General features: G+C 32.4%; 2 protein-coding genes across 3 annotated transcripts in view; both read right to left on the reverse strand.

Moving 5' to 3' along the window:
• Positions 1-972: 972 nt before the first annotated feature.
• LOC140056839 (cAMP-responsive element-binding protein-like 2) lies at positions 973-3,490 on the reverse strand. Its single transcript, XM_072102340.1, has 3 exons — positions 3,303-3,490; positions 2,809-3,015; positions 973-2,199 (listed from the first exon to the last, which is right to left on the reverse strand). The coding sequence occupies exons 1-3, from the start codon at positions 3,405-3,407 to the stop codon at positions 2,107-2,109; spliced, it is 405 nt and encodes a 134-aa protein (XP_071958441.1). The 5' UTR covers positions 3,408-3,490; the 3' UTR covers positions 973-2,106.
• Positions 3,491-7,465: 3,975 nt separating this feature from the next.
• Positions 7,466-20,646, reverse strand: part of LOC140056867 (uncharacterized) — a 32,919-nt gene continuing 19,738 nt past the window's right edge. For both annotated transcript variants that reach the window (XM_072102388.1, XM_072102380.1), the window contains exons 5-7: positions 17,506-17,564; positions 10,782-10,938; positions 7,466-10,319 (exon numbers count right to left, since the gene is read on the reverse strand). In XM_072102388.1, the coding sequence (XP_071958489.1) occupies positions 10,156-10,319; positions 10,782-10,938; positions 17,506-17,564 (380 nt within the window). In that variant the 3' untranslated portion in view covers positions 7,466-10,155. The remainder of the gene's footprint in view (positions 10,320-10,781; positions 10,939-17,505; positions 17,565-20,646) is intronic.

A 20,646-nucleotide genomic window follows, 5' to 3' on the forward strand; every position in this document is an offset into this window, starting at 1 on the left:
AAAATCCGATACAGCAAATAAAACAAATTCAATTTTGATCGTCTTTGATTTGGTGCTATTCCGACAGGACGTTTATCTTGAAAATAATGATGTTTGGAATATGCCACAAAACTACTATTCTGTTTGAAATGTTATTTTTATATTGGTAGGCTACAACAGAGACCGTAACTATTATTTATGAAACTAAGGTAATTTAATTTATTTAACAAAGGCATAGGCCTACTTACCTTATACCTACAAGAACAGCATTAATCATTCAGACGTCGACAAAGTTTTCAGATCCTCCCACCATTACGGTAAAACCGTAAAAAGTATTGTATGAAGTATGTGTATCACACAATCAAAACAACGGCAGGAGAATGCCATTTCATTGGATATCGATCATTCGTTAATATATGCAAAGAATGTATACATCTGTAGGCTCAAATATTTGGTGATAAGCGTTTATTTTCTATGTAATGCATGCTATGCATCAGTTTAATGTTTTTTTAAATATAATATACTGTAAACACGTTTTTTTTAAATTACGCAATTAAAATGTATCGGGACGCGATATTTCTTTTCGTACATAATTAGTTAGGGACCCATCATGAAACGTCACAAAATAAACATGAATATTCATTAGAGTGTGACGTAAGAATTGATCTAATAACAATTCACTAATGCAAACGCTTTCTGTCGAGCCTCTGTTTTGACTATGGACTTTGCATGTAGATGTATGGGGTTCAAATCCCATGAGCAACTTCTTTTTACTTTATAGTAAGAGAGATTGTTTAGAGGGTTAGGTTTAGCTATATTTTATTAGGAAGTAGTTCGGCTATCTTTCACATAAGGGATAAGGGGTGCCCACTCATGTACGAAAAAACATCGCGCACGGGATCCCGTTTTTTGGGGACGGACTATGTCATTTTGCCGTGTCCCAAACGGCTCCCCGTAGAGAAGAACACAATGACGTAATGTATTAAAACGATCAATCCTTATTTCTGTATTTATTAAGTTCTTTTACTGTATTTAAATATCCTAATGTACATAATTAAAGTATATAGATGACACACTGCCTTTGAGGTAGAATGTCAGGAATTGTTGTAGGATCGTAGATGCAACGCGAGCGAGTTGACCAATGACAACCAATAGTTTGAATAATCCATGATTGGTCAAATCATTTACGTTGTGCTTACGTCCTTGGGCTGCGTCTGGGATCAATCATTACCATGTCTGTAGTTAGTTCACAGACCAATTATATACAGTGGAACCCTTAAAGAGCCATAAAGTGACTCTTAATTGTGTTGGCTGTTTAGTATTAAAACATATTATAGCCCCCTCATTCACAGAAAAGTTGTACAGTAATAGGTGTTGTAACTGTACCCATTACAATGCACACATGTATTCTCCGCCCAATAATACCCCCACCTCCTCCTTCCTCCAAACAAAATTTATTTTTGCGCCAATTATTAATTGTTCTGTTCTAATCTAAACTATTTACAGAGAATTAAATACAGTAAGATATATATTAACACTATTCTAAATAAGATTCTTTCTAAATATCTATTATTGCAACATTTCTAATATAATATACAATATGTTGTAACAAGTTGATTGCAAAAAAATATGTTTTTACTATAGCAGTAAATTTAAGAATTATCATTTCAGTTTAAAAAATAGTTTACATAAAAAACAGAATCATTTTACCATACCCCACCCTTACCCCATTACTTCACCCAATCTCTATACTTCTGGATCCCCTTAATGTTTTATCTCCAACCCCCTTTGTAGTATCTACACCTATACTGTTCATTTTCACCCCAACCCCTTTACAGCATCCCCATAAATATCTATATCCCAGCCCTCTTACCCTGCCCTTTGTAACTCCCATTAGCTCATTGTAGCAAACTACATAATGAGCAAGGCAATCTAACATTAACAACAGGATTCTTCGGAGACCTTAACACATGCCGTGCGCCACAGAGAATGTGTACATAGTGCAGTACTGTTGGTATTTGTTGCAGCCAGCCAGACAGCTCAGTGTCCTGTTGTTAGATTGCCTTGGTCTTCTTTTAATCACTAAAGGGCAATCCATCTCCATTTCTATTTAAACATTGAGTGCAGTTATTCATTGTTCTGATTGGACGTTGATTGCAATGAATTCTCCAACTCAGCAGGAATTATGCCACGATCAATTGAAAGACACCATTTTTTATACTGAAACAAAAAACAAATTGAAAAATAAGAAGAAGGAAAACAGAAATTACAGTATTTATTTATACTTTATTTTTATTTAGAGAGGCTAACCCTATAACACATAATATATGGTCCAATATTCTTAAAAATTACTTAATATTTTGCAATTTTACACTGTTCAAAATAATGGAAGAGCCATTACAATGTATAGAAATCCATAGCTAGCCCAATAAAACTATAGAATAGTATGGTTGTTTTTGTTTTCTGTGAGTCTGTGTGGCATTTATCATACATGAGTACACCTACAACAGTCACTGTGCATATCTATATAATAGCACTAACCCAAAATGTGTTATTTTTAAACTACTGCATGATCAAAACCTGCGCTATTTCAGATGTGGCACCTTCAAGGCCTACTGTACTGTAATTTAATTCTCCTTAAAATCCGGTTATATTAGGCTGATGACAGTTTTTTTGCGAAAAATGTATATTTTTACACCATGAATTCATTAATTGGATAGTACCTGTCTATTGAGACTAAAAACTGCTTTTACTTCAATCAATCAATAAAATATAAAAAAGACCTTTAGTTTAAACTCTACATGTAAGGTTTGCTCTCTGGATACTCACCAATTCAAGTTCTTCACGTAGAGTACAGATTGAACGTTCTTTATTTGCGACCATATCATCAAGGTACTTATAGCGTTGTTTTTTCCGAGCTCTACATTCTCGTGCACTCTGCCGACTTCGTTCAAGCTTCTGTTTCTGGTCAATTTGGGCTGGGCGGCGACCACGCTTGGAAACTTTTCTCGTCTTATCACCAGTGGTACTTTTTTTCTGGAAGAAAAGAAATTCAAACACTCTAATGATTAATGTCCAATCACTACTTGAAGAAAAAACAAATTTACTTTTCAACTTTTTATTATTACCTACTGGCTTACAAAATAATAATTACGTCGTCTAGTATTAAGCTAAACCTATCTGCATACATTATTGGTTAAGCCTAGACTTCAATATATGAGCTAGTGTAGGTACATAGGCTAGCACAGAACAGAGTACTTTCTACACACTTTTAGCACTGCAGCCAGCCTAGCCAGGTTTGATGTTGAGCATATTTTACTTACGTGATGTAAATCTGGTTGACGTTTTCTCACTGAATCATCGTGATCTTCATTATCATCAATATCCATAGCATCTATTGAATATTTCGAATCATCTTCGTGTGTCATTATAGAGGCTAATTTTACAAAAAAATGTAGTATAAGCCCAGCGTATTCGACCAAAACAAAAGACTATTTTGGAATGACGTAGTTTCAAAACAAAGATGACGTAACGTATGTACTGGGTATGGAAGGCAATCAACGCCAGAAACACGAACATCAGTTTTTATCGCGCAACCATTCATGATCACAACGATCCTCCGATATTAAATAATATACTATTGCTTTCCTATTTACGTTTCTTTATAAAATTTAAAGAATAATGTAAATATATATTTCCTTGATTGATGTATGATTTAATAAATAAAATGATTAGCGCCATCTATTGTTTATCTTCTATCGACAACCTAACATCCGACATAATGGAAATTTTGACAGGCTAAATTTTAGTTTGTGATGAGAGCACACTTATTTCGAACAAAACAGGCAACACATAATAACTTGTATTTACTACTCTTTCATACGGCAGCGTTCTATTTTTGTCCATATACTAAGTACCAATCTATAAATCGGGCAGTAGTTCCAAATTAATTAGGCTTCTTACTGTACTGGTTTTGTTTGCCGTTTTTTAAATTTAACAACCTGCCTCTCTCTAATTCCCTCTCAATGGATTTAGTTCTCATTCATGTGGTGAATTAAAATAGGACAATGCCCTTTTTTTTTAATGACGATTTAAAAGATTTATTTAAAAAGTAAGGTCATCAAAAAATTCCACCAGTATTTAAGATTTGACTTTTGTAAGTTGAAGTGCGGTTTTGTTTTGTACAGTACTTGTACTTTCAAAACGTATACCATTGTTTCAACAAAAGTATTTCTTGGGTTTGTTGGTTATATCAACTTGTCAGCCTAGTCCACTTAGCTACCTAGTTAGCTTAGTAATAGTTAACATTCTCCATGAGTTAACTAAGCAAACGTAGGTTATTTACCGTTAAAAGCAATCTAGTTAGCAAGAAAAGGTTGTTAGTTACTAGACAAGTTGACAACTTCTCTTCCGAAGAAAACTAGTTTACAACTGGTCTACTAGCAAACTTTTTAAAACCTCTGTTGCCTAACTCAAGAGTTTGCTTGGGTTTGCAAACTAGACAAGGTTAATGAAATTGATATGGGCTGGGCATACACTCTAATGTGAGTAGGCATACTTATTGTCTTATGAGACCCAACGCTCCATGAAGTGGAATTCCATTAAATACCACATTTCCTATTCAGCTTTCCTGCGTGGAAGTAGAAATCTACACAGATGAATTAATATCGGCGGAAGAAGCGATGATTATTGAAGACAATGACACTCATTTAATTAGAATATCATTTGCATATTCATGAGGCTGGAGATGCCATTGTTTAATGAAAAAACAGTGTGGGTAGAAGCGTTACTAGTGGGCAAAAAATGTACCAATGCATGACACGTTGATATACTTGATATTTCACAACTTGTCGCTGTATGTAGTATTCGATGTGAAATAACTATAATTTTGCATAATTATTTGCATATATATCCATATGTGTACCGCCAAACCAAAACCAGGCGTTTGTCGGCAGCAAGGGATTTCTGTAAAATGCTTCTGAATGTGTAAAACCTATATCTTGACCATTTTTAGTTTTTTAAATAATCTTACAGAAAATTTACCGTAGATTCCAAAAATCTAGGTATTTTAAAGAAATTATAAGTATAAATCAATGAAAATAACATTTTAATGAGACCCCCTTTTTCGTCTTTGGTGAAAAAATCAAGTTCTATTCTGTAATTTGTGTCTATTTCTAACCAACTTTTACCTCTTTGATTATGAGAAGACCCCTTAATGTGTGGTATTTTTAGAAAGCTCGTGAAAAAATCTTTCCAAAGATAAAGGTTGTAGGTCATGTAAAATAATAGTATAGCCAATCAAACACATTCTTTAATAACCTTTTGGTATAAGCAAACCAGTCTTGTTGCTACGGAATCCTGAAACAGGCAATTTGATTGGCTAACAGAGTGGCTCAAGTCATTGAAGCGTTAAATTTGCCTTTAACAGCTATTCAAAGTACACTGAGGAAGCGGTAAGGTTTTAACAAAACATTCTTACTGTAAAAAACATTTAATATTAATTTATACTTGCTATTTATGCATCCTAGATAATAATAAAACAACCTAGAATAGTTTAATGATTTATATAATATGAAAAGTAGAAATATTGGCTTCGCTAGCGAATCGTAAACAACAAGAGGTTAGAAAGTACGAAATGACTTTCTAGCGCGACACACTCAGTTTGGTGAACACAGAAACACTTTTGATCAAAATATTAGGCCTAGCCTAGGCATAAGATAAGAGATGAACTGTATGCCAGCTTAGTACTTCAAGTTAGCCTAGTAAAACCACCTAGCATACCTTGGTCTAGGCCTAGCCCAAAAAAAAAAGATTTTTAAATGTGTTTAAAAAAGTTTAATTTAATTTTCCATTCTGTTTTCAGATCTTGATTGGTAATTAATACTGTAAATGTATACCAATAGTTTTGACAGTGGTGGTGATGCTGTTGCTACTTTCTCTTCTCAAACAACTCCAATAATGGTGATACGGTGCTTAATATAACTTTACAAAAATGACTTTGATTCTGATGATACATGACACATGTATTCTATTATGCAACGTAACCCTGAATAAAACCGTGAAATAATTGTATCGAAAAATATGTATGTATTTAAAACTTAAAGACCCGGCACAAAAGATGATAATACTGTTGTAACACGCAGCCTGAAATGACCAAAATGTTATAATTTAAAGTGTACCAATTGTAAATAAATTTAAACACATATCAAACACAATCAACTGTCTGTGTATCATTAATTTTGGTTCATTTCTATATGTTGTATTTTTATTGTCACTTTATTAATAGTACTTATTTATAGTTATTACAAGCCTCGCACATAACATAAGTTTAGTAAAAAAAAGTTTACTAACGTATGTTGTTATTTGAAGTCTCATTTGACAATGTTAATGTTACTGGATTTCTTTGAAAATTTCAATGATTATAGAAAAATGTATTAGTTACATTTGTGCTAAATTTCAATGTCATAGGTATACTAGAAGTTAGCGTTGTCAAGGTGAACATGAGTCGCTGTCTGCCAGCACATTTAAACTTCCTGTTTGAACTATTGTTGATCTTTGAATGCATTTTTCACTGCTAAATAAAAATGAATTCTTACTTGTATTTCTTTACTTATTGTATCATAACTCTAAAAATACTTGACCAAATTGAATAATTTTTTCAGTATTTTAAAGCAAATTATGTGCTCTGTACAAATATCTTTAAAACTCAAAATGTCACATTTACGACAAATGCCTGGTTTTGATTTGGCTGTACACATATAATATGAGTTTTTGCATTGCACTATTTTATTAATTTTATTCTAAATATCTTGGCATTTTACTATTAATTCCAATAAGATTACAGGGGACACTTGAAAAAAAAAACAAACATGGGACCGGGGAAATATTAATTGTACACCATATACGACCAACTTCTATTTAGGGTACACGCCTAGGGGACATTTTGGGTCCTGTAAGGTTCACCCATATATTATGGGTTCTGTATTAATAATACAAAATACAACTCTTTTACAGCAATCCTGGTTTGATGAAAATCGGTATTGCTATTTTAAATCGAAAGTTATTATACTACTAGGTACTGTGTAGTGAGACGTTGACTATTTGAATGGTCACAATGATCAAATACTGTAATCGTTGAAAGTGAAACAAACACAATCAATATTTATTCTTAACTTCTGTCTACACTATCAAACAAAAAACGTGATGTAACCATGGACATGATGATGCCATGTCACTGCCATATTTGGACACATCACATTTTTTTGTGTAGACAATGTAGACAGAGATTAACAGAAAAAAGTTGGTTTGATTTAGCGGCAATATTGGTGGGCTTTCTGGTTGGGCGCCATAAGTTTAAATATTTGCATTGAAATCTGCAAGAGGAATCGATGGCATCAACATGAAATTAGACATTTGAAGATGGTCTTTTCCCGAGATGTTTTTCCCAAGACATAAGATAGCACAATAAAGAATCAAAAAGCATTCCTTTTTTTAAATATTGGAGATTTTATTCAACACGAGAATGTCAGGGCGTGCTTGTAAACACGTAGGAAAGGCACTGATGTTCTTCATAACACTTCGAGCGAATACATTAATAATTGTAAAGATCAAGACTGAGAAGGAATATTCAGTAACGGTTGCATGAAACAAATTACCAACAAAATGGAAAAGTTAGAACGATATAATTGGATTACAAAAGATGTAATGCTATTCACCTTTGACCTCAGTTTCGCTCCTCAAGACATTTCTAGTTTAGAACGAAGTGTGAATGTATGTTAAAAACACCTTATTTACTTAAAATGATGACAAAAATTAAGTTCCTCCAATATTTGATCAGTTTTTTTTTCAGTTAGTAATTGGTTTGCTTTTGTACAATTTGCATGTTAAAATATACAAAAATATGATTTTCAATAACTTAACAATTTAGCCTACAAGTTTTTTAAAGAGAGAAAAAAAGTGAAAATGGTTGACCACTACTTAGATTATTGTAACTACACCATCAAAGATATGACAGAAAAGAAAAAAAAAACACATTTTGAAAAGAAAGTGAACATCATGTTTCGTTTTGGTAGTCATAAATTATAAGTTTGTTTCGACATACCAATTATTTTCCATTTCTTAATATATATACTGTTTAATTTTTCTTAATTATGTAAAATAAAAATGAAAAGCAAATATACAAGCAAAAATAATGTTAATTCAGAAACAGACATTTTTATGAGAATTTGAATGTTGATCATTATCATGATTTGTTAATAAATGGATTAACCACAGATGACTATATAAAAAAATTATTGATGTACAGTTTATTCTGATATGTTATTAAGTTCTATGTAAGATAATGTATGTTTCACATGTTAGTTTAAAAGGATGTTGAAATGTGTAATTAACTTCTGAAAAAGAAAGTGATTCGTGGAATGAAGACCAGGGGCGGATCCAGGGGTATTTTTTGGTGACCATTTCTAGATGAGGAGCAGCAGGGTTTTAACATTGTCACCCCTCCAAAATGGCTCCTCTTTTTTTCCACCATTGGATCCGCCACTGATGATGGATGTTAACAATGATGTGGAAACTGATATTAGTGATAATGATGATAGTGAAGAATGATGATGTCATGATCATGCTGGTGATGATTGCAATGATTTGATGACGGACTATGACATCACAGATGATGTAATGATAATCATTCTGATCATGGTAAAATAGAGATTGTTGTTTTTTTTTGTATAACAAATAAAACTCATTATACCATCATTACAAACCAATCTGTCCAAATTCTCAATAAGAAACATTCAACACATGTAAATGAAACATATTTAAAGACAACACTTAATCTAAAATTACTTTTTTACATGCTTTTACTACCACCCAAAAGTTTACTTAAACATACCAAACTTTTTAAAATGTCGATAATTTTAGAATTAACTGTGGCATGCATGTTTTAAACTATTTTATATTTTTGAAAAAACGTCAGGTATACAGACTACGCATTATTTACAGAATGGCGGCGACAACATTAAAACTCTTTTGTTTTTGCACCAGCAATTTGACAAGAACACCGAAAGAAAAATTAGACAAATCAATTATGTGCGATATATTACAGACCAACGTGTTTGTTATATTAAAATAGCAAGTGTTTGTTATATAAAATACATTAAGATGTAAATGTTGAATGTGTTGGGTCTATTATAGTGAAAGATTTTATGCCCTATATTATTAATTCAAATATTTTCCATAGAATGTTCATTAAGTAGTGTAAAACTGGTTTAAACCCGTTCTCTTGGTAACTAAAAAGTTACAAAATTCATTATTCCACAGGCGATAGCACTCTAGCAGGTTGTATATAGTTTTCTTACTATGGGCGCACACACACACTAGTCATATCGTCAAGATTATAAAAGCGTACCTGTATTAATTTGTCACCTAATCTACTATAATCGTACGGCCTCTAGAAAATATAACGTTACTTATTCAAAGTCTAATCCATTATAAATTGAATAGAAAATAAATCACATTACTTAATATTATCTTACATAGCAAAATACATACATTAAACAACGAAAAATAGTTGATATACTTTAGTATGCTTCGATGTTACACCTTAAAATCGTTTTAAAAACCACATTAAAAAAAAATTTTTTTTGCAGGGGTTGTTTTAATACTACATCAAAAATTATCCGGTATTTGAAAATACAGTACAAATACACGCATTACATTTTCCTAATGCAGATTTAATTGCTATAGGGATTGTTAATAATAATACTTGGATAAATGAAGATAGAAATTTGCTATATAAATACCAAGAAAAAAAAAAGGGTTTTCTTCAACCAAGTTGCATAAATGGAGTACAATAACTGCATGATTTTGCTAAAATTATTATAAAATAACTTTGTCCAATTTGTTTACTTTTCATGTGCAATAGTAATATAGTATCCCATGTTTTTTTAAAGATGACTATAGCATTTATAGGCACAAAATAGTACTGCTGTGTACACAATGGTATATATTAGTGCCACAATAGTGTGCAGTATTGTGTATACAATAGTAATTTTAATTCCATGGTGGATATTCCATTCAAACCATGGTATAGTGCATACAAGGAATCAAAGGGTGTATTAGGAAGTGTGGATACTTATTTTGGCAACAAAGAAGGCGTAGAGAATGTAATTTATTTATTTATGCATAGAACTCCTTAGTGTCTTTCCAATAGGCTTGTGGATCCTTCTTGTTTGGTTCATCCAGCGAGTAGCTGCCTTCATCCTTCTTCTTGACGCGATAAACGATGAACATACTCAGTAAGATCATGGTGAGCAGAATAAGCACGGCAGCGCCAACCATACCTAAGGGGGGTGAATGACAGACATGTATTAGAGTTTATGGAAGAAATTAATATACTGGTAGGTTCTGATTTCATATTAAAATTATATTGTTTCACGTGGCCTTGGAGAAAATCATAAATCTAACAGCCTCAGTACGGGCTTATTCCCATAAACATTTATCTTTCATTGAAATTTACAAAACTATTCCTTCTTTTAACCCTCTCAAAATGCACTAGAACTCTGGACGCATAGCCGGAATTGTACAATCAAAAGCAAAACAGATGGTACTATTGGATTTCGGGATATTCACAGTTGGTCCCAAGGTACAGTAGTTTCCATGCGAGAAGAATTTTTTTTTTCGTACAAAAAAAAAATATGAAAAAATGAAACATCATCGTTTAACTATCAAACACCATGTGACCCACAATTGTCCAATCATATGACAGGAATTGATTTAGATGTTATATAGTATTCTATCCTTACCTGCAAGCAATACTGGGCTGTCAAATAATTTGTCAAAGAATGACGATTCAGTTATCTCGGTTGGTTGAACTTCAATCATCTGGGTAGTTGTCTCTGTCATTTCAAACACAAACTCGTCTGTTGTCCTTGCTTTTGGCTTCATATATTTTTTCGTTGTCTGTAAATTAAAATATATATAATATTGCAAAAATAAATTATAATATAAAAGAACTGTATATTGATATAATAGACTTTATAAATCTAAAGCTCTACTGTATCTACACTATCAAACTTTATGTGACAAAAAAATGTGATGTGCCCAGTGTATATGGACATGATGTCACATCACTACCATATTTGGGCGCATCACTATCATTTTTGGGCACATCCCACATTTTTTGTCAAACTACTGTAGTTTGAAAGTGTAGACAGAGCTTTATACTATATACAGTACTAAATTTTAGAGTACAGATTAATAATATCAAAACAGTGTTCAGTGATAAAGACATTCAGTAGAAAAAGTTGCTTCTAACAATGATTTGAACTTATACTTTTCGGGTTGATATGTAGGCACTTTACTGTTAGACCACTAGTATTTTGATTTATGATATATTTATATCCAATCCTAATTATATACATGATGTAGCAACTCTTTTAACCCTCAATACGGTACAGAGAAACTGTTTAATACGACAATATGTTAATAATACAGTATTATAAATTTAATAAAAACGATTTTACAAAATACCAATAGGCGTTGTGGACTATCTCTATACAGTAGCATGAAATTGAAATATAAAACTACATTTCACACGAATGGAAACTGAAGAACGCTTTTGGAATAATAAAATAGAATAGTCGTGCTATTAACTGGTTTACTTTTAACTAGTCTAAGTGGAATTGAAAATAAAAAGCGCAATAATGCCGTTTCGCAGACATCATGCTAGTTACCATGGAGACTAAGTTTTTTATGCAGATGCATTATCCTGGAGCTTTTAAACTAGCCCCTGGGGTGGGTCAGTAGAACCTTGGGGCTTTTGCACAATTATTTTTACATTATCAATCGAAATGCGAGCATGTTTATGTTGCATTGACTTTACAGGAGGAATAATTCCAAAGCGGCCGAAATGAAACAGAAAGATAATTAATTTGATTATAAAATAATAAAAATATGATTATTCTTATTATCACCACCAAATGTTATGGTAAAATGTTATAGTTTGCCTTTTCTTTTATTTGCAATGCATTCAGTTTCAAATTGTACATTGTTTGAAATATACTAACTTTTGATAATATTTGTTTCTTTTCTTTCACTACAAATGAACCTAGATGAAATTATTTAATTACATACTTTGTATTTATTTATTTATTATATTAATTATTTATTCAAGGATACCCGAGTACAAGGGTATCTCTTACAGCTGTACAGTACTACAGCTGACTTGAAGTTGAAGAGGCCATCTCAGGCCCTGTTCAGACCCATGGCGTTAGACCGTTTTAGCGTACAACGTTACTATCAAGGTCACGTTACAAACCGCAGAGAAAAAAACGAGGTGTTCAGACCCATAGCGTACGATTATCGTTACAACGGAAGTACGTCATCCAGGTTGTTTCTAGTTGCATATTCATGTGCTCTTACCCACGCGTTTTCATCATTATTTCCACTGTATATAGGCCTAGATCTCAGCCCTACAATTATGACAAAATTTGCCGTAAATAAAACATACCTCAGCATTTATTTAAGAAAAATATAGTAAAGCCAAATTTCTGTTTCTATTGTTTTTATTTTGTAGTAAAAAACATTTTCCCCAGGCTCTTGTGTTACGAAAATAAAGCAGGCCTCGTAATGATGAAGAAAAAAATGATTGTGATTAGTCTATCCAGTCCAGTCAAAGATATATATTCTTTGGTCCAGTCGGTTGAAAATAACCCTTAACTTGCTAATAAAAGGGACACAGCTCCCCTTGTTTGTTTACTGATTTTTTTAGGAGTTAGGGGGTTTTCAGCATTAAACTTGTCCAGTCTAGTCTGCCTTGTATGAATGAGTGACTTGATGTCCCACGCTAGTTTTTAGCTTGAATGAAATGCGTGAATGACTCTAGGCCTAGCTAGGCCTAAAAGCGGACGGGATCGTAGTCCCTATGTTTAAATACAAGGTGCATGTATTTATGTCATTTGTTAGAAAATATAATGGTAATCAGTTGATAATAGTTTGTAGCCTTTGTAACAGTTGTATTTGTAGTGTAGTTAGGCCTTATTTCATCCAGCAGACTTCTTCTAAAACCTGGACCCCGTTCCAGAACTCGGTTTTACGGTGATCGTGCTTTCGCTGTCGCAGCCCCAAAACTCTGGAACACTCTACCACTCGAAATACGCTCATCAAAATCTGTTTTCACATTTAAAACTAAACTCAAAACTCATCTCTTCAGAGAAGCATAATCGCACGCTACTACTTGCACTGATCTTGGAAAACACAGCGCTTTGAAACCTTTGTCTCTTGCGCTTTATAAATGTTATTTATTATTATTATTATTATTATTTATTCTGGCCTTTTTGTTATTGAAATCCATCTCACACAATGACGATACAAGATGTCAGCTCCTAGGTCAAACCTTGTTTCGCGTCATAACAGGAAACGTTCTGATTGGATACAACGTTGACTTACAGTAGCGTCGTACGCTAAAACGGTACTATCAACCGTTTTCCACTACAACGCTACAACCGTTGTACGACGCGTTGTACGCTAATCCCCAACTGTTCAGACACACATTCTTTTAGCGTCGTACGCTAAAACGGTCTAACACCATGGGTCTGAACAGGGCCTTAAACAATACAACATTATACAAATGACATTCAAACATAAAGATACAGTACAAGAGGATTCATATCTGAGTAAGTTAAAATTCTTAAACAGAAAAAAAAAAGTTAAAATTCATACATGTATAGTACAATAATTTAGACAAATGTTAAAATTTATTAAATTTCATATAACTGTTTATTCTATTTCAATGTTCTTTTGCCTAGCAACATAAACAACTAATTCTTTGAATCTTCTTAGGAGACATCATTAGCAGCAGTTGTGTTTGTCGTACAGTCACACAGGATGTACTATACAAATACCAGTTTCGGAAGTGAATATTAAAACAAACAGCTTATTATCAATTACATAGGTTCTTAATGACCTAGAACTTAGAAGAGTATCATTATACAATACAATATTACCCAATTAGGAAAGAGAGCATAATTAAAAAACGTTAGTTCAGCTGCTATGCTAAAGAGGGATCTTGTTTCAGAATATATTTATGAGAATTTTGAATTTAAAGGAAACATTGGCTGTTGATACAAGTCTGTGAGGTAGCACTAGTCTTCCATAGAGTCAATAGTGAGTTGATACACTCACTTGAATTATAATGCTTTGAGGCACACACTGGGCTTATATTTGAACTACTAGGATAAAACTATAACAGAATTTAATTAAACACCAGCAAAAACACCTCCAAAAGCGGTCTTTAATTGGAGTCACAATCACATGTGTAATGAATAACATGGTTGCAGTAGAACAATCGTGTGTGTTGGGTATTGTACAGTACACCAATTATTAATAATAATGTAGATCTTCATAAAAAATATTCTAATTTGCGACCACCAAAAAGAACAATAATGTTCCAAAAGCGGTATTTAATTGGAGTCACAATCACGTAATGAATGAATGGTTGCAGTAGAACAATCGTGTGTGTTGGGCAGGGAAAAATTTCATTTTAAAATTTTGTAATGTACAGTACACTAATTAATATGTAGATCTTCATAAAAAATATTCTAATTTTAGACCACCAAAAAGAACAATTTTGTTCCAAAAGTGGTCTTTAGTTAGAACCAGATGAGTCATGATATGTTAAACACTGATAATAAAACTGCATACCTTTAAAGTACAAAGGTACAATGTAGTTATCGCTGACATAGTGAGTAAACATTACAAATTGAGCATGCTTTTTTCAAAGGTTAAGATTGTCTGGCAATAATCTGTCACATAATCAGTCATTAGGAGTTGAAAAAATACTCTTTGAAAAAAAAAAACTATCCTGACAGTGAACATGTTGACTTGATGACATGCGAATGGTTGAATAAATACAGAGTAGTACACTGTCCAATGTTGATCACAAACTATGAGGATGATTTGCTGTTAGTATCGTAATGACAGGATTAATGAGATGTCAGAGTCTGTTGGCTGATGGCGACGCTTGGCTCGCTCACATTTGCCTCTTTGTAATTTCAAAACTCATACAATACCAAATGGATCACTTTACATCAGTAGCCTCCAACATTAGCATGTGATCATACACAATTACATCAGTTGAACAATTCTAGCATCCACTATATATTACCACTGACAATCTGCTTTCCGTATTGATAAAGCGTTTTACATAAAACTAATTTAAAATGAAAACTAAAATATTAATAGTCCCCGTAGTATAATTAATGTCTAAAAGATTATGCATACTATGCTATGAATATTTCCTTCGTAGCTTGTGTGTTACGATTTGTGTTACAATTCTTGTGGATCAATTAAATGTATTCTAATAACATAATCTGTTCGTTTATTAGTATGACAGGCTGTAATTTCAAAATATATTGTATATAATATTCTCTTTCAAAAGGAAATTTATCTGACTTTGAGTACAGTAATTTGTATTTTATATAGCGTTTTTTTTTTATATCAAAATATTATTTTAATATTTGATGTGCATGGCCCCAGGGAAGAAAATGAAAACCCTGTGTTGATCTTGGCTTCAGTAGATAAATAAAGGTGAACTGTACGATTCTGAATCTACTGTAATAAGCTCCACAGCAGTTTTTGTTATCATAACGTCTTCAAAATGGAATTTTTGTGTCTTCTACCCTATTCTCAGAATAGACTATCCATGTATTCTTTTTCTCAGTCCAGTAGGAAGATAGTTGCAGATCCCCTACATTTACCTTTTCTTTTTCTATTTTATACGTGAACATTCAATAGCGAGCAACTCAATTATATTATGAGGGATAAACTATACTTTATCGTGCTTATAAACTAAGTCTCGTTTGAGGCTTAGGGAGTGGAGTTGAAAACTACAACCCTGACATTACTGTAGGTCAGGATCGAACCCTGAACCTTGGGATTGGAAGGCAAGCATGTTAACCACCAAGCTACTCCACTCCACTTATGGTTCAACAATATTTTCTTTTTAATCTTGTAGTTATCAATTATTTGTAACTATACAGTAAAAAGTGTTCCATATTTTAGATTTGTAAAGAGCTACATATATTTTGATGAGCTATTTTTAATGTGTGTTTACCACTTGTACTTATACCGACTATCACTTGACAATGAATGCCGAGGCCAAAAATAAGGTTATGATAAAATGTGTCACACTGTACAACATTTATAAAATAAATTTACAATAACATGTTTGTTATTTTAGAGAATTAATCTTGAAATCATATTGATCATATTGAGATTTTAGATTAAAATTATTTGTTGTTTCTAGCTTTTAAACAATAATGGACATATGGCGAGATCTAAACAGTAAAATGGTAAAAAATTAATCTGACTGCCGTACTGTACATGTTGGAATGATGGAACTTGTTTCAACACTGTACATGTGTGTATAGAAGACAAAAGATCTTGCGTAGTGCATTGTGTTTTTGCTCTAGACAAGCCCATTGATACTTTTATAGTTAGAACACCTTCAGGACCAACAAATATTGCCCTCTGTATAGGTATTAGCTGTATTGTAGTGCGTACTGTACATTTCCCCGTCGTTCATTTCAAAGAAAAGTGTTCACTCAACAATGTGTGTCCTCTGAATAGGGATGTCTCAAAGAGGGGATTATACATTAAAATTAGTTTACTGTACTGCATCATACTTTGGCCAAGCCATCCGATGGACAAAAATGACAAAAAGAATGCATGAATGATAAAGACAGGCATACTGTATGTTATGATTTATAGACAGGGACATTTTCAAAAAAATGTGAACTCCTCTTTAAAGGGTGTCAATTACTACCAGCAGGCCTATGTAACATAACTTTTATAGCATGCTTTATTGATTTCATGCAAATGTTGGTTCAATGTTGTATTTTGGTATTGCTGTCAAGTAATAAAACACACTGGATCAAATGCCTGCATTTAGTGTATATTGCCAACATCAAAGTAATCCTACTCCAGTGTACCATGTACCAGTGATTGCATTCGGTATTGGATTTACTGTATTATCATATAATTTAATGAGAAGTCAGAGTGAAATAGTCAACGCTTTAGAGTTTAGAGAAATATAAACTTTTCCATTAGTTATAATCCACCTGTCTTTTAAGCCAAGCCGAACTCAGAATACCATTAACACAAAAATAGTAAGACAATAACCTTTGACCTTAGATAGTTCAAATGCACAAGACAGACGTAAACATTGTTAGAGACAGCATCCATGTTTATCACACACACACACAGCTTGGTTTCCACTAGGATCCAACGCAAGGACGTAAGCGCATGTAGTAATATGATCAATCCCAATTTGATGATTCCATCATTTCATGATTGTACACATTTTTTGTATTGTGGTTACGTTGGGTCTTTAGTGGGAACTACAGTACGCTTGAGATAGTTCTTAGATAGATATATGTGACTAAATATACAAAATCATGATTTAAAAGAATAAAAGACAGGTTTAAAGTTCAGCTAATATTACAGTTCAAAGTAAATGCAAATAATTACCGTTTCACTATCCATTTCCGGTGATCGAGTACTCGTCATTACTACTGTAGTGTATGGATCTGAAAAACACAATGATGGTATAAAATTTAATGTTTTAAGGAAGCAACATGATATAAGTTATTACACAAAACGAGGTGGGACAATGGGGTTAGGTAGCTTTTTCAACTTTAACCTTTGACCCCAAAAAGGACATCAGGCACAGGTCATCTTCTAAACCAGCCTACTGTACAGTACATGAATAAAACAAAATCTAAGAATTTCACAATAAAAACTGTTGGATGACCAAATACCTGTCAAATGGACAGCATTAATTTGTCTACACCTTTTAAGTTGTCATGCTTATAATTCGCAAAAAAAGGCATTAAAATCAATGGAGTCAAGATGTCATATGAGATTGTCTGCTTTTAATTTAGTGATTTACTACTGTATGGTGATGATAGCTGAGATGTTAAGATCTACAGTAAACTGCATATATTATAGTTGAACAGTATACAGTACTTATACAGTACAATGGAGATACTTTATTGGATCCTGAAAGTGGACCCTATAGGGATTCTACTGTAAATAACAAAACAGTTAACTATTTCATAAAACAGTTTAAATAGCAATTAATTGTAAACAAGCTGAAGCTGAAAGGAAACATACAGTAGTTTGAAATGTTTATTATACTACTGTATACTTTCTTGCTATTGTTTTATGAAGTGGTAGAAAAAAGGTAGTTATGTAAACAGTTTTCCATGCTACTGTACACTGGTGAAAACTGACATCTAAATCTAAAAAAGATGTTAAATTATTAAAATAAGTTTTTATTTATTTATTTTTTTTTTGTTTGTTACCGTAGTCATCTTTTCTATACATTTCTTTCCCTGAAGTGACCCCTACATTCAAATACTAAATCCAACACTAACACCATGATTTAGTGAGAAATTCAGCAAATGAGAAAACCAGAGGAAACTACTTATGATGCTTAGAGACTATATCCGAAGGCCAGAGAAGTTTTGGCTATATACCGGAAATAGTAATTTCAAATCCATTCCAATTTTTCTTCAAAAGGAAAAGTTTAAAAACCAGTCATTTAAATGGTATTTTTCAGGAAGGCGAATTCAGTGAACTGGAAAACTTCACAATAAAGGTCAAAGATCAAATTATGAGTGACAAAAAACTTTTTTGTTGAAAGATGTGTATCAATTGTATTTAATTTAATTCAATTGTGCTTCTTTAAATAACAGTATGGTGGGCCAAGCTGTTGTTTATTGAATAAAGATATATTTTGGAAATGAAATATTTAAATTTTAAATGGATGTTTCTATTAAAAAATGAAATAAAACTAAAGAAATCTATTTAATTAGAAAGCATTAAGTTTTTAAAAGAGATATATATTTATTCTCTATATCAACAGAAATCTATATTTAAAAAATATCTTTATTAAAACTAAGATACCTAACTATTAACTAACTCTATATCTCTATTTTCCAAATAAATGACAGTACTAGAGTACAGTATGATACTACGGTAATACTGTATGGTAAGTAAAATATAACTGTATTTTGAAGGACATAGTTTGTACAGTATTAATAACATAACAACTGTAGCCCTTTCAAGGTGCTATTTATTAGTAATGCCAGTTTAATTTAGGAAACAGACTTGTATCTTGTGAGAAACTTGGGCGTTCATTTGCAGATGAGCTTTAATATCCTTCCCACTGGAAGAGTGCCAAGCAAAAAGTTACTAAGTTTAACTTTTAAGAAGAATATTAAATGCAAAACACAAACAAATTATCTAAAATCATAAAACATTTGTACTGTATTGTAGGTGTTAGATAAAATTTGAAATGCTGTAAATACTAAAACGGAAATTAATTTGGTACAACCTCTCCAATATAAGTTTTGAGATAAACTTGGGATATTTAGTATTATATAACACCTATATAAATTCCTGTCATTTGATTGGACGAATGTGGGTCACATGGCGTGCAATAGTACGCACTATTCAACGATCGTTAAATAGTACTTTTTGAAACATTTTTGTGTACGAAAAAAAAACGTCTCGCGGATGAAAAAAAATCTAGTACACAAATTATCCTATGATATGGCTATGTACTGTGAAATACAACAGCGCCACCTGTCGTCTGGTCTCAGTTTCATTTGTAAACACCACCGCGAGATATGCAACAGCAGCAGATATTTGTGTACGATTTGGACATTATGTACTAATTTCATTCAAAAAGGCATTTAAATTAGCTTTAGATCGTTTTTAGGATTTTGATTAATTAATGGGGACATCCCTACAAGACGTGGAATTGTTGGAAAAACCATAATTAGCTTAGATAAGTTCCAATTGTCTGTCGAAGTTTTGCCTTTCAGCCAAGCTAGTACTAGGCTACTAGGTCTAGCCTAGGCCATGCTAGTATTAGGCTAGGCCTAGCCTAGGCGTTTTAGCCTTGCTAGGCCTAGGATTGTTTGGTCGTTTGTTGACATAATTAACACAAAAGTAGGTGTGTTTACAAAATCCATATAAATATAACATTTAATATAACATTATTAAAAACCAAATGTTACTGTTTTTAATCAAATGTGTGTGAATGAAATGTAGTAAGCTTTGGCTAGGGCTACCTTTTATTTTATTCAAATAACTAGAATTTATTTAGATGTTATATAAAACAAATAATGAATGTTTTGTATTGCCGAGTTGATATAACCTTTCATCATTCACCAAGTGCCATTATTTGTACCATTGCACTCATAAACATTCATTATTTGTATACTGTATGAGATAAGAGCAATATCAATGTTTCATTCAATACAGATTCGTGAAATTTATAAGTCTTGTTCCTCTGTATGTGGCTAATAAAGTTTAATTTTTATAAATTACTCGTGATATTAAATTGTTCACATAATTATTATAATACAACTTCCTTCTAACATGCTTACATAGGTTAGTTTCAGTTATTATTTAATTGTATTGTAAATTAAAAAAAAATAATAACTGTTAAGTCTAGTTGCTGAGTGGTTTATAGATGGATGCTCTTAGAACTGGAGAGTAAACAGAAGAAAAGAACAAGGGTTTGTCTGGTGTTCTGATCAATGTTATTGTTATCCCCTTGTTGTTTAGCACTGTGTTGGGCTACCCTACAAGTTTGTT

Source organism: Antedon mediterranea, chromosome 1 (genome assembly GCF_964355755.1).
Source record: "Antedon mediterranea chromosome 1, ecAntMedi1.1, whole genome shotgun sequence".
Taxonomy (NCBI): domain Eukaryota; kingdom Metazoa; phylum Echinodermata; class Crinoidea; order Comatulida; family Antedonidae; genus Antedon; species Antedon mediterranea.